Source organism: Vipera ursinii (genome assembly GCF_947247035.1).
Source record: "Vipera ursinii genome assembly, chromosome: 4".
NCBI classification, from domain to species: Eukaryota; Metazoa; Chordata; class Lepidosauria; order Squamata; family Viperidae; genus Vipera; species Vipera ursinii.
In genome coordinates, this window is record NC_139514.1 from 34,623,342 (window position 1) to 34,642,095 (window position 18,754).

Sequence of the window (18,754 nt, forward strand, 5' to 3'; positions counted from 1 at the left end):
CACTGATTTGTTGTTTGATTATCTTTTCCAGAATCTTCCCAGGTATTGAGGTCAGGCTGATAGGTCTGTAGTTTCCTGGGTCTATTTTTTTCCCTTTTTTGAAGATGGGAACTACATCAGCTCTCTTCCAGTCCTCTGGTAGTTCCCCAGTGCTCCGGGATCTTTGAAAAATATAGTTCAGTGGTTCTGAGATCACATCTGCCAGTTCCTTCAGAACCTTGGGGTGTAATCCATCTGGGCCTGGTGATTTGAACTTGTCTAGGCTGGACAGGTGCTCACTTACCATTTTCTTGCCTATCTTAACTTGCGTTTCTATTCTGTTTTTTTATGGCACTGGTTTGGGTAGGTTGGACTGTTTTTTCCCTTTGTGTAAAGACAGATGCAAAAAACGAATTAAATAGTTCTGCTTTCTCCCTATTGCGTCACCTTCTTGCCACTTTCCCCCACTAATGGACCAATCATTTCCTTAACTTTTTTCTTGTTTTTTATATGTTGAAAGAAGCATTTTTTGTTATTTTTGACTTTGGTCGCAAGCCTTAGTTCATTTTGAGCCTTAGCTTTCCTCACTTCATCTTTGCAGGCACGGGCTATTTGCTGATATTCTGACTTAGTTATGTGCCCCTCTTTCCAATTCTTATACTTGTCCTTTTTATCTTTCAATTTATCAGAGAGTTCTTTATGCAGCCATGCTGGTTTCTTTTGAGAGCTGTTATTTTTCTTCTTTGTTGGTATTGTACTAGACTGGGCCTTTATGATCTCACTTTTCAAAATTTCCCAAGCTTCTTGAGTTGTTTTCCCCTTTAGGATTCTCATCCATGGAATTCTTCCCATGGTCTCTCTGTTTATTGAAATTAGCTCTTTTAAAGTCCAAGACTCTAGTTTGGCTGTGTTTGATCAGTTTGTAATTGTTATGAATAATAATATATCTGCAAACCCATCCTTGATCTACACCAGGGGTGTCTAACTGCCGGCCCACAGGCCAGATGTGTCATGCGGAAGCCGTGCCCACCCTATTGCCGGCAATGGCAAAATTGTCCCGATACATTGTGCAAAGTCACATGACGTCGCGAGTTTGACATATCTAGACTATGACTGAAACAAACAGCTGGAAAAATTGTAACTCTTCAAGTAGTTTATAATTCTAGTACTTTAAGTAGTTTACAAGCCATTGGCCTATTCCATTAAAGGCTGGAGCTGAGATCCAGATTGGGAGAAACGGGGTCTCTCCTCCCACCTTCATCCAGTCCAAGTTTCAGATCCTGGGAGTTTATAGAAACAAGTCCATTGGTTTGAACTGGGATTTGGATTTTCTACCTAAAAGCCTTGGGAAAACAATCACTACAATAAAACTGCCAAAGATACAAAGGCATTGGTTGTTTAATTCTTTTTTAACTTTTTTTTAAACATTTTTAATTGTTTTGCTCAGTTGGGTAGCTTCATCTTTGCTTCCTTTATCTGTCTTTCTGTTTAACTGCCTGATTTGTTTATTGGTTGAAGATTTCTAGGTCTAAATATGTTATAATATATAATAAAGTTCCTCTAGATGGATCCACAGTGGAGCTTGCTTCAACACTGGTATTTACTTCGTTTCCTGGTACATGAGTCACTTGATCTTCTTAGGCAAGTCTGGACTTTTTATGTTGTCATGGTTATGATTACAGGAACAAAGCTTCCCTCAAATAAACGTAGCTCAAGTTACAAGATGCCAATATTGTAAAATTTATTTTCAAGTAAATTTAGTTGGAATTGTTATGTTATTAAACACCTCAGACTAAGTTACACTAGTTTGAATGAAATGTTGCATAAGGCATACATAGCACAGATTAATTTAAAATATTTCCTTTGTAAAATATAAGATTTGTAACACTGATTTAAACAAAGATTTTAATTTGAAAGAAAGACATAGGCAGATCAATATGCCACTATATGACATTAATGTTTTTTCCCCAATGTTTTTCAAATTATTAAACAATATTTTTTTCTATATTTTATACTACCAAATTATTGCTAACCCATCCAAACTTAAATAATTCCCTTGACCCATTAAGATTTTCCCAATAGACATGCAACTCTGCCTTTCACCAGCAAAAGCTAGGCTTTTTGAATGGACTATTCCAACTAGTGGTTGGTAAGGTCATGTAGCTTTCTAAAGAGAGGCATTTGGAATTACTGAACACTATTACCAACCATCCTCATTTTTGCCAGAGGCTCTTTTAACAAACTGGCAGATACATTTCTATTCTAGACACTACAGATATTGCATGAACTAGGAGACTCAGCATGATTTTTGATATGTAGGAGAAAATACACCTTATAAATCAATATTATCGTTGTAGCTGTTGCACAAGACATAAAAAACAGCATGGCTTTTGATATATAGAAAGCAATCAGTTCTAAAGAACAATTTTTAACAAATGAAAAGCTACTAATAATTTCTTTCTACAACCTATTCTTTAGATGTTTTTCTTGCCTTTATAAATTCTTATAAATAACTCAAGGTGGCAAACATACTCTTTCCTTTTCCTATTTTCCCTACAACTGCCCAGTGAGATGAGTTGAACTGAGAGAGAGTGACTGACTCAGAGTCATGTTTTATGTCTATGGCAAATTGGAACTCACCTCCTGGTTTCTAGCCTGGTGTCTTAACCACTGGATCTGGCTTTTATTGAAAGAAATCTTCAAAAATGTTCAATTTTGTTTTGATTCTGTTTAGATAATTAGTGTGCCATGAAGTAAGGTCGGTAGATATTGAGTTAGCATATTCAAGAAAGAGTATACCACACAGATGTAAGTCAAATATAAAGCAATTAAGATATTATATAGTTAACATCTTAATTAATAAATTTAACAATAAATATTATAGCAAAATAATTTGCTACTGCCTTGGATATGAAAATCTGTGACTCATATTATAAATTCCTTTAATGTCTACAAATACTATTTGACTGTATTAGTGTATTAAGATATTTTAAATGATAAATATATTATAAACTGGTAGCTTCTTCAAGAGCTACACTTATGAACCAGAAGCAGAGTATCTTCTTATTTTCTGCCTTTTAGTTTTATGTTTTATAATATTCTTAACATACTAAATTATACCACTTTGTGTTCCTAGCACAGTACAGTATATCTAATGTAGTACAAATAAAATAAGTAAAATAGCATAGGGAAATTTATTTATTATTTAATTTGTGTGCTGCCCATCTCACCACAAAGTTTACAAATATTTCTATGTAAATTGGAGAATATTACTTAATAAGTAAAAAAAACCTTGTTTCTCATATATGCTACCAATTCTCTTAAAGAAAGCATTTCATCAGTGATTGAGAGATCATTCCCTGATATGATGTGATGAGGTGATTGTTGGTTATATTTATTCTGTTTTAATGGGTTTTCTTATGAACCACCTAGAATTAGCTTGTATTAAGACAGGCAGCTTAATAAATAAATAATCAAACATATAGCTTGTTTTCACCATCAAATATATATATATATATATATATATATCTTATGATACAAAAATACTGAAACACATTAATCTGATCTTATATTCATCAAAAAAATCTGAATTCTCAATGAAAATCCACAGGAAAATCCTCAGACCATTGAACTCTAAATGAACAGCTCTCCTTCAGGCAAAACCCCTACCAATTGAAAATAACTATGATGGTTTTATGGCCATTATTGACTGGCCAAACTCTATTTCTTTCCCACAGACAGATATTAATATAGTAATTACTCTACTTAAACTGGAGGGAAATATATAGTAAATAAAGCTAAATCCATGTTTGGATGATATCTTTTTATAAGCTTATCATGAAAATATAAAAACTAAATGGCATAGTTAAAAACCTTGTGGAATAGACTTTATCCAATATCAGAATTGTTTTAAAAATAAACTAACAATAGTCTCCTCACTCTATATTTAGGAAGCTACCATATAGGAAAGGAATCAATACGAAACAATTTCTCCAGTTCCCAATCTAAGGAAACAAGCCATAACATCAAAGCCACTAAAATATAAAGCCAAAGCAAAGGAATTATAGGTGGTCCTTTCTTCTTGCCTACCTACCTGCCTGCTTACTGAAGTAGTACCTGACCAAAATCCTAGCCTACAGCTTAGTTTCATCAATGAATGCCTGGAAATGTATATCACTTAAGACACTTTTAAGCATCTAAGTAAGTTATATTTGCACCAGGTAATAGTACCGCTATTTTCACAGAAACATTAGCTACTTATTAGGTCTTCTTGATCACACCCTTTTGTGTGTTATTGGAAGCCAGGAAATTCAGAATTGTACAACAATAGATGCATCAAAAAGGATGGATTGCAAATTTGAAATAATATTGTATAAAATATTGCATAAATATAAAAATAAATAATTATAAAATATAACATTTGCCCAGACGTATAGGTAAATATTTTCATATTAAAAATACAAAGCCTATTTTGAATTATATTCCAAAATATTATATGTTTCATGGGGATTTTAGAACCTCTGGAAAATGGATGCCATCCATATCTCTTGAGGTGATATCTATTCCATAAGGTGGAGGCTGTGACAGAGAAACCACCATGTTTTCTGGGTCCCACAAGATGGCAATATTTAATAGAAGGGACCTGGAGAGAAGGGGCAGTAGGGGGCAAGCATATAAGGCAGGTAGAAACAATAGATCTATACAGTACCTGAGGTGAATCCCCAGTTACTTCAGGCAAGGAGCATAGCAGAGAATTATATTAAGAAACTAACAAGATTCCTAGAGTGCAATAAACTGTCTATGACAAATGATCTTTAAAGAAGATCTTTAAAGAATTCTACTAAGTTCTTCACTTCATGTGGCAGACTGTTCATTTAACTCATACATAGTGATGGGATTCAGCCAGTTCGCACCACTTTGGCAGAACTGGTAGCTAATTTTTTGTTGCCCAGGCCCAGTATGGACTTCTGGAAGCAGCATCCACACAGAGAACCAGTTGCTCACATATTGAGAATCCCACCACTTCTCATACAGTTAGGCAGTTCCTACTGACCTAGCCTGAAGCATTTTTCATTGGTTCTGATTCTGCCTTGTGCAGAAAATGTCTACTCTTTTTTCAGTATGACAACTTTTCAGTTCTTCAAATAGAAATAGAACCATTGATTAGCATTATTTTGGCATGATCACTCAACCAATTGTAAGTACTTTTAGCAATAGGACCATCTTGTCCATATTTTACCATTTCATTAAGGAAAATTTCATTCAAGGCTTTGTTGAAGACTTTGCCGAGGTCCAAGTACTCTCTATGGCATTACCCTAATCTTCTAAACTAGTAATTCTATAAAGAAAATGGATTTGCCCTGGCATGATTTGTTTGCAGCAGACACATACTGTACTGGTTTCTGCTCATTGTACCATGTACCATCAATGTTCACAAACATATTGCTTTTATATTTTTAATATAAAACTTAATTACAGGAATAATGACATTAAAAGGAAGGACATTTTCTACAGAATGATAGTTGTCTGTATTCAATTTGTGTCACCCTATGGCCAAATGCTGAATATCCACAGGCAAGCACAATTTTTTTCCAGTGCAGACTGATATAGAAGTTATTAATAAATACTCATAGATGTTACAAATGTAAGGATATCAGATTTTAATTAATTACAGTGTCACCTTTTATTCTATTATTTCGGCAATCAGGAAAACAGTAAGCAGTTACATAAACTGCTCAAAATGAAGCTTAAACAATTTTTAATCATGTAAAGCAGAAACTTCTTTTACATTATTCCACCCAGACACAGAGACAAACATATAAGAAATCTAGTACTTACCTACAGTAATGAACTGGCACCAGTATAAAATAATAATCAATATTATGATGGAAATGATAGAGAACCGCTCCACAGGCTGAAACCAAGGTACTATAAACAAAAGAAATACAGTACAATTTCAGAAATGAGTGCACATTTATAATATATTTCACATATTTTTGTGCTAACATTTTGGACATTTCAGCAGAGAAAGTCAAATTATTTACAGTACAAGTTGTTCTAGATTTCCATATTTAAAAGCATAGCAGGATTGCATGTTTCTTCATATTTCAATAGCTTCTGTTAGCAGTTTCTCCATCTAACTAACAATGTCTTATATTCAGGGGGGCAAAGGTTTCTTCAGATCGTCCATCCTGAGATGTGCCACTCCTCTACTAGTGTCTGCCCATCCACGGCACATAATCTAATAAACACACTTAATCGAAGAAACTTGTGTTTATTATGTCCAGGTACAACTTTTACTGATTTTTAGCATAATGCAAGTAAGAGCAGTTACTAAAAACTGAAGCAATATTGAAGGACTGGCAGCACTTAACGATACCTATGGCATCTGCAAGTGGCATTTTAAAAACATTCTCAAAATAGGTCACAACAAAACAAAGATGAACAATACACAAAGCAAAGTGAACCTTTGTCCTACCATGCAATCTATTGCAGACAAAAGCAAATCTTAAGGAAACAACTCAAGTTGTCATTTCTATTGGCTTTAGTTCAAACCCTGGAACAAAACTCAGTCTTTCAGTTGTGTTTCAACTGAACTATCATCCTGAGGTTTCTGGAAGTCTGTCCCCAACATTCCTGCACATTTTTATTTCCTTCATCTTCCTGCACAGTTGCAGACTTTTCTTCTGAGAACTAGCATTCTATATTCTATTAACTGCAACTTTTACATCACAGAACCTTTGTTATTTTTCACTTGTGACCTTAAACTGTAACTGTAGTCTTTCGCCATGGCACTAAAGAGCACTTTCAATAAATACAATAGGATGTAAATGTAAAAACACCAGCCATTGAAGACATTGGAAACATTCTTTTTGACTGCAAACTGTGGTCTGCAGAAAGGGCTGCCTTCTTAGATTTTTATTTAAAATCTAAAAATTATTGCGGTAGCAAAGAGTATTACTTTTTTCAGAGAGAAAACTTGCATAGCACTAGTAAGACTGCACTCTTTATTTCAAAGACTGTAGAGGTGAAACTTACTCTGAACATGTCCTATTTTTTATCTATTTGTATATTAGTTTTAGGGATGTGGTGGCTCAGTGAGTTAGGTCGCTGAGCTTGTTGATCAGAAGGTCGGCAGTTTGGCGGGTCAAATCCCGAGTGCTGCTTAACAGAGTGAGCACCTGTTACTTGTCCCAGCTTCTGCCAACCTAGCAGTTTGAAAGCATGTAAAAATGCAAGTAGAAAAATAAGGACCACTACGGTGGGAAGATAACAGCGTTCCGTGTGCCTTTGGCGTCTAGTCATGCCAGCCACATGACCACGGAGACGTCCTCGGACAAGTGCTGGCTCTTCGGCTTTGAAACAGAGATGAGCACCAGCCCCTAGAGTCGGAAATGACTAACATGCATGTGCGGGGAAACCTTTACCTTTACCTTATATTAGTTTTATATATTTGATATGGTCAAATGACTTAATCAATAAAGATTCCAATTCCATTCCATTCCATTCTGCAATTTTAACAAGGGAAGAAAAAAAAGAACAGAATCTTTGGACATCTTTTCCAAACATAATGTTATGTCCTTCCACAGAACATAGCAGTGCCCAAGCTAAATCTACTGTGCTGCCCATGTGCTAGCACAGTAAGCCTTACCAATTCTCTGCTGGCACAGGGATCAAGGGATACCAAACATTTCCTGCAGGAACCAAGTAGGGCTTCTGCATTTCTTCAGTTGCAGATTTTGACCTAATTACAGTAGTGTGGTAGTATGCTATTCATACCACAAACTATGATTGGGTCAAATATGCTTTTTGAATTAAAGAGTAATATGTTGATCACCCAATTCTGCTATTAACAATATTGAGTACATTATGATCCCATTCTTAATTTCTTTTTTAGTAGCAGCTGTGAAATTCTTAAGATGAAAGGCTGATGCAGATGCCAGGCTGACTGAAGTGGGAGGACTAATTCAGGAAAACTGTCAGAATGAGTGAACAAGCCTTTTTTTATGCAGCTTCATTTTCCAGATATTCTTCTTACCGCATTCTGATGGGCAGGCTGTAAGGGGGAAAAAAACAAAACAGGGACAACTCTAACTTTTATGTTTGGATATATTATGCCATGGTTAACACAAGTTACAATTCATTAGCCCACTGAGCTTCCCACCACACTTTGTTACTAGAAAAACATGGCCAGTTTAGGCTCAGATAAATGTGTGATCTGCAACTTGACAAACTATAGCTTGCTTCGATTTCAAATCTACTATTTTTTTAAAAAAGGAAAATGATTTCTTGAAGTTCAGGACTGTGAGATACTATTACATTAACTGAAACTATCTCCATATAAATCCTTTTAAAAAGTCACTTTTTCAATTTACTTAGCTTGTTTCTTGAACTAAACCTACCACCACATTAGTCTGCATCAATATATAGATTCAGGCCCAATTTACTGCAACATTTTAAATTCATCTCAAATACTTACAGAATTGATGTTACCACAGTTTTCTTATCATCTGACTCTTTTTCTATAATATCACTTATCCCATGAAAAAAGTAAGACCCTTAAATAAACTATAATAATGGATGAAAGGTATGAAATATTTAAGGACAAGGGAAGTGGGAGAGGGGATCAGCTTCTGTCTATTCATTATGATTTAAGAAGAAAATATTGCATAGAACCTAATGACAATTCTGAAAATTCCATATGATATTACTTCTACATGTTGTATCTCTGTGTGTAGCTTTTTGTATTGGGTTCTTGTCCTTATAAGCCGCCTGGAGTTACCAAGAATAAGTTGAATGGCCATATTTTTTTTTCTTTTAACAATCCTAAATACCCTTGTATCAGGGTGGACTCAGGGCAGCTGAATGGAACTGAGTGTTTAAATGACCGGATGCCCTTCCTGATGTCTACACGGAGCTCACAGCTGTTATATTCTCATTGTGCCCAAAGAGAGAAATATCTGCCGCTACCTAGGATCAAACTCACAGCCTCCGGATTGTGAGGCAAGAGCTCCATCTCTAGGGGGTGGCCATATAAATGTTATTAAATAAAATAAAATGCCAGCAAATAACTCTAGCAGGCAAATAAAAGGATGGAATGTGGATACCTTCAGACAAGACTTCAACTGAACAGTTATTGTGTCCTCCTATTACAGTGTCACAGTGTTCTTTTCTTGAACTGAAAATTTATGTTTTTTAGGGGCACAACTGACCCATAAAAAAAACAGGACAATGGAGGCTCTTAAGCTTTTCACTATATAGGAGTTCTCACTTAACAACTGTTTCAGACAATGACCCTTCATAGTTATGATGGTGATGAAAAAGTAACTTCACCACCAATGCCTGCATTTATGAACTTCACAGGTCTGTAAAGCAGAGGAAAGATGAAAAAGATAATAAGCACAGTTGGGAGTCACGTGATATGTCACTTAGTGGTGCCACTGCTTAATGAACAAGTTGCCAGTCCCAGCTGTGGTAGCTAAACAAGGACTACCAGTATACAGTGGGGTTATTTACAGCAGGCAATTACAAAAGATATATACAACACAATACTTGTGTTCACCTGGTGTCAGTTTCCTTCTATGTTTCCCTCATAGAGTTTTAGCCTGGAACCCCCTAATCAAGATACAAACACATAGTGATAGAACACTGAATTTGAGTACCCACCACACACAGTTTTTCAGGGAACTTCATTAGGTTTTTACAGGTCCCTAGTTTGAAAATCCCTGACACAGAGATTAATTAAAATGCAATGTGAAAGGGTTGACTTTTGCATAAAACTGGAAGAAACAAGTTCAGCTGAAGCTTGAAATCCCATCCTTGCTATATCTGTTAGGAAGTTAGTTTTAGCTAAAATGTTTCTTGAACTTTTCAAGTTTTCTTTCCTTTTTTAAAAATTCTATTCTGAGTTTTTTAAAGATTACTTTAAGTGGTGTTTTGAGCTTATTGTATCACAATCATAACGAAATCTCTGCAAAGCAGAAAATGTCCAAGTCCTTCAAATATTCAAGTGTTGGGATGAGACTGACAAGAAATCTGCTAATTAGACTCATTCCTTGGTGAAAACTCTTGACAATATACTATCCAGCATCCCCTAGTCGGTGTACATATGCCTAACTGATAGCTTTACCCTTTTAATCATGGCACAGCACTATACTTTTGTAAATATGTAGAGGATAATTGTTGGAGGTACTGTTTTCTAAGATATATCTTTTCATCACTCCAAGCACAGCTGGCTGCCCACACTTCTCAGTATGAAAGTAGCTCAATGGCAGATGCTCCTTCACGATGGCATTTAAATAAAGTGTGGGAAGACAGAGAGGTTGTACACCTTGGACAATGGAGCAGGCCATTTTCACCTCTCCCCTGCCAACTCCTACATGTTAAATAAAAATACGACACACAGAATCAGAATAGAGCTGGAAGGGATCTTCGAGGTCTTCTAGTCCAACCCCCTGTTCAAGCAGGAGACCCTATACTATTTCAGAGAAGTAACCATCCAGTCTCTTCTTAAAAACCTCCAGTGGTGAAGCACCCACAACTTCTGACAGCAAGCTGTTCCAGTGGTTAATTGTTCTCACTGTTAGGAATTTTTTAATTCCAGGCTGCATCTCTCCTTAATTAGTTTCCATTCATTATTTCTTGTCCTACCCTCTGGTGCTTTGGAAAATAAGTTGATCCCCTCCTCTTTGTGGCACCTCTCAAGATACTGGAATACTGCTGTATCCCCCCTAGTCCTTCTAGACTAGCCAAACCCAAATCCTGCAACCATTCTTCATATGTTTTTGTCTCCAGGCCTTTAATTATCTTAGCTGTTCCTTACACTTTTTCCAAAGTTTCAACAACTTTTTTGTGATGTGGTGACCAAAACTCAATGCAGTATTCCAGGTGTGGCCTTACTAAGGCTTTATAAAGTGATACTAATATTTCACATGATTTTGATTCTGTTTCTCTGTTTATACAACCAAGGATTGTATTAGCTTTTTTGGCTGCTGCCGCGCACTGCTGGTTCATGTTTAAGTGATTGTCAACTCAGATTCCAAGGTCTCTCTCATAGATACTGTTTTTGAGCCAGGTTTCACCTAATCTGTACTCATACCTTTGTTTTTTTTCCTGTCTAGGTGTAAAATCTTGCTTTTCTCCACATTAAATGTCACTTTGGTGGATAGGGCCCATTGTTCAAGCCTGTCAAGATCTTTTTGGATCCTGAGCTTGTCTTCTGGGGTGTTAGGTATTCCTGCCAGTTTAGTGTCACCTGCAAATCTGATGAGTTCCCCTTCTATTGCCTCATCTAAGTTATTTATGAAGATATTGAAAAGTACTGGGACTATTCTGTTCCAGCCTATGACTGGCTCTGTTTGAATGTCAGGGACAACCCCTTTTTATAGTCAACAGGCTGGAAAAACCCAACCAAATTTATTTACAAAGAAATCAAAAGTTCAAACAAGAGTTAAACAGGAATAACAGACCAGGACTCTAGCAGATCATCTTCAAACGGTTGCCTTCAGCAAGCAGCACCTCCCACACCTTCCCCTTTTATCAGCACTCCCAAGGCGTGGCTTCTCATTGCCTTCTCCTCCTCTCACCGAGTTGCCTCATTGCCTTTCTCTGTTCTACTCTGCTGGATTGCCTCCTGCTCCTAGCGTCCCTGACTAGATCCAGCAGTGAATCATCTATGTCCAATACCTCGTGCTCACACGGCCGAGTCTGATGAGGAACATGATGGGAGGGGCCAGGCTGAGAGTCCTGCAGTGCATCCGAGCCTCCCTCTGATACCAAAGGCTCTCCAAATCCCTTCTCCTCCTCCTCTTCAGAATCATCAGACTCAGCTGCCAGTATCACAGGCTGATGCTGAATCACAACAGGGCCGAACATGGAACCTTGTGATAACATACTGCTTACTTCCCTCCATGTAGATGTACAATTAAGGATGACTCATTGAGTATGGTTTGTCAGCCAGTTACAAATCTATCTGGTGGTGATGTTGTCTATCCCACATTTTTTTAGCTTACCAAGAAGTAGGTTGTGGTCTTCTTTGTTGAATGCTTTGCTGAAGGCTAAGTATACTATGTCCATAGTATTTCGCTGGCCCAGTAATTTAGTCACTTTGTTAGAGAATGAAATAAGATTGGTTTGGCATGATCTGTTTTTAACAAACCCAAGCTGGCTTTTAGCTACAACTTTATTTGTTTCTAGATGTTCACAGATCTGATTTTTACTACCTTTTCCAGTATCTTCTAAAGGTATTGATATTGGGCTGGTGGGTCTGTTAAGATTCCTGGGTCTGTTTTTTTTCCTTTTTTGAAGATGGGAACCATATCAACTCTTTCCCAATCCTCAGGTAATTCCCTGGTATTCCAGGATCTGAGATAACATCTGCCAATTCCTTCAAAAGATATAATCCATCAAGTCCCAGTGATTTAGCTGTTCTCTAAGCATTTTCTTGCTTATTGTAATTTTTATTTCTAGTCTGTCTTTTAGAGTTATATTTTTGGTAGGTTGGGCTATAGTTTCTTTTTGCGTCAAGACTGATGCAAAGCAGTTCTGCTTTCTTTCTGTTGCCTGTTACTTCCTTGCCATCTTGTCTCTTAAGTGGACCTACTGTTTCCTTGACTTTTCTCTTGTTATTTATATGTTGAAAGAAGCTTTTATTATCTTCAACTTTTGTTGCAAGTCTTTGTTCATTCTGAGCCTTTAATTTCCTGACATCATCTTTGCAGATTTGAGCTATCTGCTGATACTCTGCCTTAGTTATGTGTCCCTCTTTTCATTTTTTTGTACTTGTCCTTTTTTCTTTCAGTTTATCAGAGATCTTTGTGCAACCATGCTGGTTTCTCCTTGGATTTATTTTTCTTTTTCAGTGGTATTGTGCTGGACTGGGCTTTTATGATCATATTTTTTCAGTTTCTCACACTTCTTGTATTGTTTTCCCCTTTAGTATTTTCATCCATGGAATTTTTCTTCTGAATTTGTTAAAATCAGGTCTTTTGAAGTTTAAGACACTGGCTGGATTATGTTCTATTGTTTGTGTTTGCATTATATTGAATTACAATATGATGTGGTCACTCTTGCCTAACATTCTGGCAACTTCAACACTGTCTATCACTTCTTCTCTATTAGTAAGAGCTAGGTCCAGTATAGCTTTTCCTCTAGTTCCCTCCTCTACCTTTAGGATGACAAATTGTCAAATAGGTTCATCTATTTCTTCTGCTTGGTTGAGTGACAATGTCATTGTCAGATAGATTCATCTATTTCTTCTGCTTGGTTGGGTAGCAATGTTATTCTTTTTTTCCTTTTATATCGACCCATGAAGAGGATTCTAGGAGCTTTCATCCTTGGTTTTGTGGATTTCTGTAGAGTTGTAGTGATCTTTTATATATAATGCAACTCTACCTCCTCTTTTGTTAGGTCCGTTTCTTTTGAATAGTTTGTATCCTTCCATCAGTACATTCCGTCATGACTTTCATCCCACCATGTTTCAATAATGGCAACTATATCATATTTACTTTCATGTACTTGTACTTCAAGTTTGCCTCGTTTGTTCCCTAAACTTTGAATGTTTGAGTATAGGCATTTGAGTCCTTTATGGTTTGGGGTATGTTTCTTATGTCTCCTACTTTCTATCTGGGTTTTCCATTCTTTCCATCACTCTTTACTTCATTGTGTTTTTCCTTTATTTCTTCTTCTCCTTTTCCTTCTTCTTTCTCTTTATTCCCTACCTCCTTATATGATTGGTTATCTAGTGGTTTTTGCTTGTAATTAGGTTTTAAAGATCTTGAAGACTGCCTGCCTCCCCCCTCAATTTTAGTTTAAAGCCCTTCTGATAAGATGAGCCAGCCATTTTCCGAATATATTCTTTCCAGTTCTTGTGTAGTTCTCTCGATTGCTTGCCGGTAGTATTTCATGTAGGTAATGTAGACCATGGTGTAGGAAACCGAAGTTCTCTTGTCGATACCAGTTTTGAAACCAATGGTTCGTTCCTAAAATCCCTTGCTGTCTCATTGAATGTTGGCCTTTTGTTGGAAGTATAGTTGAAATCACCACTTGAGCTCCTAATTCTTTAACTTTCCTCCCTAAAAAAAGGTAAAGGTTCCCCCGCACATGCATGCTAGTTGTTTCCAACTCTAGGGGCCGGTGCTCATCTTCATTTCAAAGCCAAAGAGCCAGTGTTTGTCTGAGGATGTCTCCGTGGTCATGTGGCTGGCATGACTAGATGCCAAAGGCGCACGGAACGCTGTTACTTTCCCACCGGAGTGGTCCCTATTTTTCTACTTGCATTTTTATGTGCTTTCGAACTGCTAGGTTGGCAGAAGCTGGGACAAGTAACAGGCGCTCACTGTGTTATGCGGCACTCAGGATTCGACCCGCCAAACTGCCGACCTTCTGATCGACAAGCTCAGCGTCCTAACCCACTGAGCCACCGTGTCCCTAACTTTCCTCCCTAGCTGTTCATAAACTCTTATTGTTTTTAGATTCATTGTTGTGTCATTGGTCGCAACATGCAGGAGAAGAAAGGGATAGTAATCCATGGGGTTGATTATTTTAGTAAGGTTCTCAGTTACATCTTTGATTTTTGCTCCAGAGAGATAACATACCTCCCTAAATGGACTGTTTGGTCTGCAGACTATAGTTTATGTTCCCCAAAGAATTGAATCACCTATTACCGATATTCACCATTTTTTCCCCTAGGGAACTCTGGGATATTATTCTTCCTGCTACAGGAATGCTAGGTTGTGTCTCCTTTTTAGAACTATTGGTGACTGCTCGTTTATAGGTGTCTGCATATTTTCTTCCTGCTGGAGGCTATGAAAGCGATTAAGTTCCAGAGGGGCTTCAATAGAGTGGGCTTTGGTAGATAATAGGGGTTTTGCTCTTGGTTGCTCTTTTCTTCCAAAAATGACATGTTTCCATCGGTCCTCCTCTTTAGGTTCGTATATAGGGTCATTCTTTTTCGGAAGCCGTTTGTTCCCTATTGTGTTCAATTTGAATGCATCGATTTTCTTCTTTTTGTTCATATACAGGGTGGTTTGTTTGTTTGTTTTTAAAAAAAGGTCCTTGCTCCCTATTGCTCCCCATTAAATTCTTAATGTTGAAATTTATTTATTTATTTAATCCTAAAATATCCACGCTACTCAATTCCAATCCAGCCATTTCTGTTCAGAAACAATTTGTTTCAATTTACATCAAAACTGATTAAAAAAAATTTCCCTGCATAGTACCTGTTTTCATATTACTAAAACAAAAACTAATGAAAATAATTAGAAGACTCAAACAAGGACCCAATTTCTTGCTTCTCCCAAGATTAGCAACTATCAGATATAGACAGGCGGTCTCTGATTTGAATGAATCAAGAAAACCACAGAGGAATTAAAAAAAATCTTATCCATGTGAAACATTCCTGGGATAATACTATATTACACTACTACATGACTGCAAAAAAGGGGTTTAACGACAGCCATCTGAGTTTGCTTTCTTGCTTTCCTTTCCCTTTTAAGCCTTTTTCCTCTTTTCTGCCTCATCTTTACATTGCAAGCCTTCAGGCAGAGAATGTCTCTCTCTCTCTTTTTCTTTTTTTTTTTTACTGATTTTATGTAAGCTCTCTTGGAGCCTTTTCAGCTGAAGAGGATATAAATACTTTAAACCAGGGGTAAGTGCAATCTGTGCTCTTAATCTAATTTCAAAATTTCTGGCCTGCTGCACAGAGTGGGGAGAATGTATTGGCAAAAGAGAAAGAGGGGGGAAAAACAAGATGGGAGAGCAGAGCTTTCATTGTCCATTAAACAACTATTAGTAAATATATATTTATACCGATATATTTTACTGATAGATATAAGGTCTATTTGCAAGTCCAGGTTCTTTAACTTGCCAACTTTATTTCTGTGGTATTACGTCTCAAGTAGGATATACCTGAATATCTTTGTAATAATAGAGTGAACTCTAGGTCCCCACCATGTTCTTAATATTTCATGTCTTTTGCTTTCCTGAACACAGACTATATGAAGCAAGAAAGGGATGTGTATACTTAAGGACTTTGAGAAGAGCTAGCTTTGAAATGCCTAGATGTCTCTAAATATCTGAAGCATCCTGTGGCCAATCTGCTTCTTATCATTCCAGATGTTGGAAGGAAAGGCCAAAGACTGAAGCAGAGACACAGTGACATGGATGAAATTCTGTAAATGGAAACCTATTTGCACCGGGCCCAGAGACAGCACTGTTGTTTAGCCTCTGCGGCATTAGGCCATTCATTACCAGGAAGGCCAGAAAGTGCAGATATTTTGACAACTGCCAAACGAGAGGGCAAGATGACAGATTCCATTAGTCGGCAATAACAGCCCCATGTTTAATAGGAGTGCCAGCTGAAGCTAGGAATCTGCACAGTTTCTATAATTGTTCAAAATCATGTACAACTTCAAACGCAGATCTAGCATCAGTACATATATTGGCCCTGCAACCTTTAGCAATGTCTCAAGCCCTATTAAAGCAAAAAAATGTCTGCAAATTACACATAACAGCCGGGCTGGCTACATGAAATTTCTCCTCACACTTTAAAAAATACTGGAAAATGATTAGCTGCACACTTTAACTCAGGAAATACAAAGACAATAGGTCCTCAGCAAAACTCTCACCTTACTGAGAGAAACCTTTCCAGAAATTTGCTTTTTCCTCTTTCATTCCCCTTCCCGATAAATCAAACTGTTGGGTAAACATTCAAAGCGAGTGTGTGTGTTTTTATACACTGCCTGCCTTGAATGGTAAAAGAGAATGGGTAAAAAGGGGGGAGGAAGAAGGGCAGAAGAGTGGTTGTATATAAAAGAAGCTGAACTGATTTTGGAGGTTTGAGTTAACCATCTCTTCTTTCTCAGTGTATTGTAGCTTTAAATTAGTATGTTTGCCTATTATTTTCCAATAGGCAATGGCCTTTTTGCTTGCCAGGGTGAGGATTTTTTTAGATAAATAAATTTTTGAACCATTTGTCTCCTTGGTGCACCTTTCGTTTAATAAATTAAGAATCAGTATAGGTTCCTTGCAGCTATATGTTGTACAGATTCATGTTTCAATGTCTCTTATCACTTGATTATTTTAAGTTTATGACAGTTGTTTATGTTGCATCATAAAACAAAGTTTAATGATTAATAAAGTTGGTGTGACAATAAAGCTTTAAACCTTAGCCTTGATAACTGGAAATTTGGACATGCTTAGCTATTATAATGGGGATTTTCCAACTGTTTTTTCCCAAACCCATGGATGATTAAACCTTTTAAACCTGTGAAACATCCTAAGAGGGATTTGTTTCATACAATTGGATTTAATCTTATTTTATTCTTGTGGGAAATTTGATTTTTTAAAAATTCATGCTCTCACTAAGAAAAAGCAATGAATTCTCTAGTGGCCAGAGGGAGATTTCTATCTGACCCCACATTAGTGGAGATCCTCTTTTTTGCATATGTAGTCATGAGATTCCAACAAGGAGGAAGAGAATACAAGAAAAGATTTTACCTCAGGAAACGTTTTTCAATGTGCTCTTTCTCCATACAAGGAGTTTTACACTTCTGGCACACAGAAATCTTAATATGTACTGTTTTACCTTGTAATACACTCCTTTCTTCCATCCCCAACCTAGATGGGTGGAAATGAGGTTTGTAGTTGGTCATAGGGTAAGATAATTTTAAAGTGGAAACAGCCCAAAGTGCCACATGGCCTTCTGCTGCGAGCAACAGAAGTGGCCCAAAGTGTGTGAGCAACAGAAGCATCCCAAAGCGATGCAGAAGCAGCCTGAAACATGCAAGCTGCGGAAATGGCCCGAAGTGCCATGCGGCGTCCTGCTGGGAGGAGCGGCAACTGTGCAATGCGCCACATGGCATCCAGCCACAAGTGGCGGCAAGCGGCCACAGAAGAAGTCAAGCAGTGGCGTGACAGGTGTCGGGGCATAGGAGGCTTGGCTGCGGTGGTCCTATCGGTAAGGTAAAGCATGTGCAGGGTGCGTGGGGCAGCTTCACCCTCCCCTACTCCCACCCTAGCTTGATTTTTAGGGCTGCACCTCATCCCAAAACTAGGGCTTAGTTTTGGAGTAGGGCTTATATTAGGCACACCCCCAAAAATCAAGGTAGGGCTTACTATCGGGCTAGGTCTAACTTTTGGGGAAACACGGTAGTATTTAATCTCTCTCTACCAGCTAGGATGGGATTCTTGCTCTATTCAAAACTGTACTTTATTTTATTAAGGAGATTTATCCCAAATATAATTACTAAAAACTTTAAAACCTACTTTTTTCCCCTGGAACAATATGTCTGTTCTATATGAATGTGTTTCTGCTGTCCTTTCCTTTTGTTTCTTCTACAGCAGGGGTGTCAAACTCAATTTCATTGAGGGCCGCATCAGCACTGCGGTTGCCCTCATGGGGCCAGGTGGGTATGGTCAGGGTGGGCATGGCCTACTGGGTGGGCATGGCTAGAGTGCGTATGGCCTGCTGGGTGGGCATGGCCAGCTCTACATCGTTCGCATCAAGGGTGCCTATGGGGGCCTGGGCAGGAGTGGGATAGATCTGAGGATCTCTGGCAGAAGGAGGGTCTCTGGGCCAGGGCCAAGGCAGTGGGGCCGTTCCCTCACTGTTTTCAGGATGGCTTCACGGGCCACATGAAACCACTTCGTGGGCCGCATCCGGCCCCCAGGCCTTGTGTTTGACATGTCTGCTCTATAGTATGTGTGCCTATGCACAGGGAAGCATGAGGTGGACTGCATATGGTTTACTTCTGAGTCAAAGGACCAGAGAGGGAGA

The 18,754-nt window shown here is 37.8% G+C and overlaps 1 protein-coding gene across 9 annotated transcripts in view; it reads right to left on the reverse strand.

Annotated features, from left to right (window-relative positions):
* Positions 1-18,754, reverse strand: part of CD47 (CD47 molecule) — an 82,886-nt gene that overhangs the window by 31,412 nt on the left and 32,720 nt on the right. For 7 of the 9 annotated variants that reach the window (XR_014492359.1, XR_014492360.1, XR_014492361.1 and 4 more), the window contains exons 3-4: positions 8,018-8,035; positions 5,818-5,907 (exon numbers count right to left, since the gene is read on the reverse strand). Coding sequence is in view for 6 of the 9 variants with exons in the window: in XM_083361386.1 (XP_083217512.1) it covers positions 5,818-5,907; positions 8,018-8,035 (108 nt within the window). In the remaining 3 variants the exon portion in view is untranslated. The remainder of the gene's footprint in view (positions 1-5,817; positions 5,908-8,017; positions 8,036-18,754) is intronic. The other 2 variants (XM_083361385.1, XM_083361384.1) reach the window with 1 other exon arrangement.